The sequence below is a fragment of the Myzus persicae genome, unplaced genomic scaffold (genome assembly GCF_001856785.1).
Source record: "Myzus persicae strain clone G006 unplaced genomic scaffold, MPER_G0061.0, whole genome shotgun sequence".
Lineage (NCBI taxonomy): Eukaryota > Metazoa > Arthropoda > Insecta > Hemiptera > Aphididae > Myzus > Myzus persicae.
The window spans coordinates 233,529-241,023 of NW_019102521.1; the positions used below are offsets into that span (position 1 = coordinate 233,529).

Sequence of the window (7,495 nt, forward strand, 5' to 3'; positions counted from 1 at the left end):
GTGTAGGTATCTTTAATTTATGTATATATTATATAATACATATAATGATTAGGTACCTGAAATTTATTATTTACTTATATTAATAAATTATCTGATATCCAGCTAACAATAACAATCAGTAGGAATGTTACCAGTTTAAGTGTGTATAAATCAGAGATGAAAAATATAAGACATCTATGACTTACTGACTTAGCTAATGACTTAAATGAAAAACAAATACCGGATACCGGTATCAAAATTTGAAATGCCAACCCAAGCCCACACTAGAGTTAAAACTGAAAAATACCCTGTTTTATGGATATAAATACTTAATAATATATTGGTTTATAAGCAATTTAAAGATAACAAACAAATTGATTTGCTTTTTCATTTTAATTAAATAAAATTAAAAGATTTAAGATATTGATATACAAATTGAAAACAATAGACAAAACATAAATTATTTAGTAGATGACATTTTAGAACGTTTTCTCATAACAGCTTTTTTCTTTTGTTGATCTCTCTTATATTTAGCTCTTACTTCTGTTTGAATGTCTTTCTTATGTTGCCTAACTCTCACTCTCATGTCTTTTCTATCTTTTCGTTTCTTCTCCTTATAAGTGGTTCGAATCATCTTCATTAAAGAAGCAACTTGTTCTTCGTGACCATCTCTAACCACGGCCACACGTTGTTTTTTCAAGTCTAATTTAGCTGTAGCCAACGTCTTGGGTTTGTCTGCATATGGTAACTGAGCTTGCAAATTCTTAGAAAGTTTGAGAGGCTTGAAATGTTTCATACTCCTATGTATTGGCTATAAGATGAGTAAGAAATAGTTTTATAATAAATTATAACCATAAAAATTGTTTGTATTAAGAAAATAAGAAAAATACTTACAGTATACATAGAATCATTTTCTGGGAGTCCTTTAATGCCTTGTTCTCTTTTTAGTTGTCCTGTAGTCTTCATACCACGCCAAGAATTTTTTTCGTTCAAAGGCAACAGCAATGATGTAACTGGATTATAAAGTTTTGGAACTTCAACATTGTACCATGTACGGCAAAATACAATATCTAGAAACACAAGAAAAAATTCCATAAAATTCTAAAAAATGTAATAAATGTATTAAACACCAATAAATACCACTAATTTTAATTTTGTCTTCAAACGTTGCTCTGAATGAACCTTCTGGTTTTGGACAAGCTTTTTTAATCTGACCCCGAACACCAGAAACAGTCTTAATACGAGCTCCTTCAAATTTGGTAACCTCCAGAGTGGAATTAAACATATCTTTAATGAATGCTGTTCTTTTATAAATTTTTAAAGGAGTGCCAGTCAATTTCAACTTTTTAGTAACTTGAGTTGATTGGTCTGTATCAACAACTGTCCCAGTAGCTGTAATCCTGAAACCAGCCTTTAAACAAACAGAATATAATAAAAAAAAAGTTAAAACGTCTTGTTAAATTTTTTACAAACCTGTTGACTTGAAACATTTTGAACAGCTAAAAACCCTGTACCGGGTTTGGTCATTGGACCCCAAAAATGGGCCATGCACATGACATGTTCAGGCGTGTACTTAAGCATCCTGAAATATTTAAATATATGATATAAAAAAGAAAAAAATTATGGACACAAATATTATGTAATAAGTTAACTGTTTAACTACCTATGTCTCATGTTATCTTCTTGTTTGGAAAATATTGGTAATGTTTGAAATCTTCTCCAACCCATTGATATGATAACAGGGTCTCGGTTTTTAAGTATTTTATTGTACCATCTATGTTTCTTAATTCGTACCTATTTATCAAAACAATCTATTAATAAAAATAACTGAAAAACATTGTTCAGCTTAATGTTATAATTACTTTCAAAAATCCAATATTTTCTTCCCCACTTTGTAATCCTCCTACAATTAATGGGTAAGATGGATCGAAATTGCTTACTAATTCACAAGGCATTGCATCTAATTCTACCCGAACATACATTCCAGCTCTATAACCTTCTAGTTGTACACGAATTTCATCATCCATTCCTTCAAACTGGCTCTTGTTAAGTTGTGCTTGTTTAGAAGCTTCTTCCTTTAATTCATCGTAATATGTACTTGGACCTCCTTCTTTATCATCATAGTTTTCATCAAACTGCTCTTTTAATTTTTTTTTTTTTTCAATCAATTCATCTTCAGTTAATGGCTTATTAGGCTTTTCAACCACACTATCATTATCAGAATCAAAATCTTGCCCTTCAACTTTCTCCCCAGTTTCTAAATCTTCAAAATCACCATACAGTTCTTCATTATCATCTTCAAGGAGTGCTGTAGCATCTTCATCACGACTCCATTTGCCAGTAACAAACATGTCTTTTATACTACCACAAACCTAGCAAACATAAAATAATTTAATCCAATCAATAACAATTAAAACATCATTTATAAGCAGTTATTTGGTAATTTATATTTTAAAGTATGTCTAAACTAAATACAAATTGTAACATTGCAAGAAATATTATATACAAATAAATATGGAAATAATTTGAGTTGAATGAATAGATGGTTATATGATCTTACTAAGAACGTTTTAAATGTATGACTTAATATAAATATTTCCAAGAATTACCTCTGATAAACTCCAGTCATGATGATGATCAACATTAAATTTGGACGAGTCTTCTATATTCATGTCTTCTTTTTCCTTTTGTTTTTTTATGTTTTTCATTGAAGACATTCGAAAGAGGCCTCCTAATTCATCTTCATCATCATTAAGCGTATCATCATCTTTTTTTTCAAGAACTTCATCGCCTATTTAAAACATTAAATATCACATTTTTAATTCAAGGATGGATTTTTGCAACTTTAATTTAAGCAGTTTTAAATGAAACATAAATTTAAGTTTCCATAATATTTATCAATTGTTATATTATAAAACAACAATGTTAAGTTAATAATAAGTACATATTGTTAAATATTAGTTGATTTAAAATGTTATAATAATATGAGTTTGAATTTTGAGAATATGTAAATGTATTTTTGACTTATTTAGACCAATATTAAATTATCTATAATCTATTGAAAATAAGATTGGTATTCGGCAGCAACAAGTTTATAAACACGAAGGTTAGACATATCCCTCACCAAGTTGACCCGGGAGGCTAGTGCTTTGGAACAAAGATATGCCCCTGTACAGAAGTTTGCCGCTAACTACCATTCTTATTTTGAATATAGTACCATAAAAATAATTTACCATAAACTAATTTCCATAGATTAGCGACCGAATTTTGTCGTTCATAATATGCATTAGATGCTTTTTGCGATAAATTTTTCTTCCAATTTAATGTTGAATCTCCCTCCGGATCTAGCAAGTTTTTTTTAAATACTTTGTCTAATAATTTAAGCTGTGTATCTTTATCAGCTACATCATTTTCATCGCTTTCTTCAGATTCCATATTGTCCTCGTTGTCACTATCACCATCACTATCGTCTTCAGTTTCAGAATCTTCATCATATTCAATATTGTCATCAGAATAATCGTGTTCTTGTTCTTGCTCATTCCAGGTGTTAATATTTGATTCTTGGTTTATTTTGTCTAATTTTGCCAATTCATTGGCAATTTTTTTTCTAATTTCATTTTCTTTTCCAAATGATTGTCCATAAAAACGGGAACTGTCAGTTTTATCTTTTTTGTTTTCGGTTTCATCTTCAGAGTCTGTCCATTCTGAATCAGAATCATTATTTTCTTCACTCACAGGGTTAATATCTTCAATATCAGAATCGTTGTTATCATCATCATCTTCAGTATCAGATTCATCAAGATCCGAAAATTTCATATCATCAGAACGAAACATGACTTTACGTCGATTTCGACCATCATTTGGATCTGTCACATTAGTTACAGACAATGCTTCTTCCATATCATTATCATCACTAAAAACAAAAAGATATTTATTTTATTTCTATTTATTATGTATTTATAAGTTTAATATTTTTAATAATGAACAAACTTTTCTTTAAAATCAGTTGAAACAATTGGTTCAGTGTTAGAAAAAATTTGAACTTCACTACGATCAATTTTTTGATCTAAAGTATCTTGTGTTTCTACTATGTTATTTACTAATTCTCGACCTGGAGTATCATCTTGTGTATTATTCATAATCTAAACAAATTGTACATTTAATAATATCAATTTGAAACTCAATACTATAACCACATTTTAATACATTGCTTATAGAACAGTTTTATGTGCACATTCCCTTGAGTGGTTAAAAATGTAGTATTTTTTTTTGACACAAATTATCATCAAAAATAATTTTTGGTCAGATACATTTAATGATAATTTGTGCCATGATAAAAATAAACAAATAAGTAATAAAGTTTAAACACTCAAAAAAAAATTATTGTGGATTTAAGCTCAACTTTTTTTTTAATTTCCATTAACAACAGCTTACAAGGAACCTTGTATTGAATTTTCAAGTTTTTTGACCGATCAAAATTTTTTTTATTGATTTGGGTTTAAATAAACAAATAATAAAAAAAAATTGCATTTACCTATAAATAGTTCAACACAAATTGAAATTTTTTGAAAATTGTATGGTGTAGGAAAATGCTTACACAAATATTCAGTTGAAGATTCATGTACCAACGGTCATTTTTGTTAGAGTTACACTAAAAACCAAAATCGATTTTTTCAAAAAATTGTATTACTTAGAAATCCCAGTTTTTCCTTAATTTTTTGTTTGTTTTTCCTGTTGTTTTTGAAAACTATTAGAAATTTTAAATTTTACCTAGCGAATGCATCAACTAGATTCCTTTTCTTACCAGAAAAGTTCCTGTTGAAGAAAATCGAAGCACTTTTACTGCAAGAAACCGTGATGACAGACATAAAATAAACAAACAAATAAATAAATAAATATAAAAACACCCATCATTACAAAATCAATACATTCATTGCTCCGCTCAGAATCTAAAATAGAACTACTCACATGACACCGAACTTAAAATTGATAATCTGATGTACAAACAGCATGTATATAAATATATTCAGTACCATATTATATAAAACATGCCGATTAAAAATATATATCCAAACCCTCACTATCAGAATTAAACTTAATTGAAAAAAATATCATATTCACTTTCAAATTACATACTTTACTATGAGAGTGACTTCCACCAAGTTCAACATACACGGCGTCTTTGTCATATACAATTCCTCCAACACCAGAAAATGGTGCATAAACAAGACGCTCTTTGTCAACTAAACTCCTCTTTTTTATTTTTTCCGGTAGAGGACAAGGATCAGGAAGATAACACATATCATATATAGGAGAATCTCCACAACCTAAAACATATCATGACATAAATTGTAAATACATTACATATAATGTAAGCATTTAGGTACCAAGATCAGCATAAAGTATATAATTAATTATTACACACCTTAGTATTTCACTATAATAAAATATTAAGTTTAATTACCTGGTATATGAACACTACTCTGTTTGTTCATTGGAATACCTCGAACAAATCCATACAAACTAACTCGACGGTCGCATTTAACATTCTGACGAATTGATTCTGGTGGTGTAAGATCTTCCATACGATCCACTAAAATTAATAAAACAAATAATTTATACCACGAGAAATTCACTAAACTTGTTAGGCTGAAAGCTTAATGAACATTTATGAATAACCTTTTTTAAAATTAGCTAATGATTAAATTTAATTTTAATTTTTTAAAACTACATTTAAAAGTATCTTAACTTACCCAGAACATATGAATGAGAAGTTTGCCAAGTTAAAGGTCTAAATTTCATAACAGAAATGAATCTTCCTAAATTTTTAACTTCATTGCGAACATATTCTCCTCTATGAACACCAGACAAATAGAATAGTTTTGCACCAGCATAGACTTCAGTCCAAAAACGATGTTTGAGTAATTTTTTTGTACGTTTAAGTGTTTTGTTATTTTTTAGCATGTCAAGATGAGATAAGACACCCATTATCTTAGGCATTCCGTGAACCTGTACAAAGTAATAAACATTAATACTGTACACAACAGAATACACAAATAATTAATGTTACCTGACAAATATTAAGAAACTCAAATATTTCCATTTCAAATCCAAATGATGCATCAATCATAAGGAGAACAAGATCAGCTACTTTGGCCAAATCAATCATGCTGTTTATGTCATTATTGCATTCAATTAGTGTAATACGTCGCCTTTTACCAGATACTATGGTAACAGGACCATTAATAGTAGTGAGAGGTTGTCTTGTAAAATTTTTTATAATGCCATTAATTAATGTTGTCTTGCCAACTTTAGGAGGTCCGACAACAGCAACAATGATTGGCGGAGGTTCCAATGGTGTACGGTCAACAAGAGGTATATGTTGTTTTTTAGTATCCAAATCTTGAGCCCTAATTTAACACATAGTTAAGCTTTGGTAATTTGTTTTTAAATTCACAAAACTGAAAAAACTGATTCAACCCACCTTCTGAATCGTCTTTGAGCATTAACAACAGAGTTAATAGCAAATGCTTTGGGATTTCTTTTTCTGGCAGAAGCTTCATCTTGATCCAATTTTTTCTTTAAGACTTTTTTCTCGGCTTTCCTGCCTAAACAAACGATAAACAAATAAAATGTCAAGCTACCTATTTAAAATTAACCAAGCCGACTCATTTAACTTTAATTCTTATTCGATTTGCTTAGTGTATACGGTGTAGTAGGTACCTACCAACTCAAACAATTTAAAAACATAGGAGATCAAAAGTTAAAAATATTACCAGAGTGCGGTTTTCTGTGTTCTTTTTTCTTCTCATTGAATTCGTCGGCCATTATCAATCACAAGGTACGAAATCAAAACGACACCCGATAACCGAGTGACTTTCTAAGTTACAACTTACAAGTATAAGAAAAAGATTCCACGAGACAGAGTCGAACAGACTAAAATTTTGAAAACACGTTTTCCTGTTTTGGTGAGATTATACTTATCAGTCATCGACAACTGATAACGGCGTGCACGCGCTTGTGAAGAAAAAATAATTATTCCTACATCTAGATGGCATTGGCGATTTAGCACAGAATATTCTGTGGTTTTAGTGTCTTATTCTGTGGTATCACAAGTAACAACTAACAAGTAAATTTAATTAAATTAAAAAACCACAAGATTAAAAATTATTTTTATTTACTATGAAATATTTAGGAACGGTTTTGGGTGTACATAAAATACAAAGACTACAATAAAAATAAACTACTGAAATTTAGATATTTATTGAAGAGAATATTATTATCTATTTATCTGTGAACTGTGACAAAACGGTATTATTGTTTTCAAAACTACACTCGGTGTTAATTTATCATTATAAACATTTGAAAAACACAAAATCATTGAAGTTTGAGATTTAATAAGGTAATAACTAGGTACTTCTTTCATAACGAATAAAAATAAAAACACTACACCACAGATAAAATTCCAAGCTATATTGTATTATTGTGTAAACATGTTGAATCTTAAAAAATGTAC

The 7,495-nt window shown here is 29.2% G+C and overlaps 1 protein-coding gene across 1 annotated transcript; it reads right to left on the bottom strand.

Annotated features, from left to right (window-relative positions):
• Positions 1 to 353: 353 nt before the first annotated feature.
• Positions 354 to 6,953, bottom strand: LOC111032409 (ribosome biogenesis protein BMS1 homolog). The gene is made up of 15 exons (XM_022312719.1): positions 6,756 to 6,953; positions 6,464 to 6,587; positions 6,050 to 6,389; positions 5,733 to 5,988; positions 5,444 to 5,572; positions 5,116 to 5,306; positions 3,970 to 4,121; positions 3,213 to 3,892; positions 2,589 to 2,770; positions 1,842 to 2,351; positions 1,643 to 1,773; positions 1,453 to 1,561; positions 1,120 to 1,390; positions 874 to 1,049; positions 354 to 790 (listed from the first exon to the last, which is right to left on the bottom strand). Exons 1-15 carry the CDS (start codon positions 6,805 to 6,807, stop codon positions 440 to 442), a joined length of 3,654 nt encoding a protein of 1,217 aa, XP_022168411.1. The 5' UTR covers positions 6,808 to 6,953; the 3' UTR covers positions 354 to 439.
• Between the last annotated feature and the right edge of the window lie 542 nt (positions 6,954 to 7,495).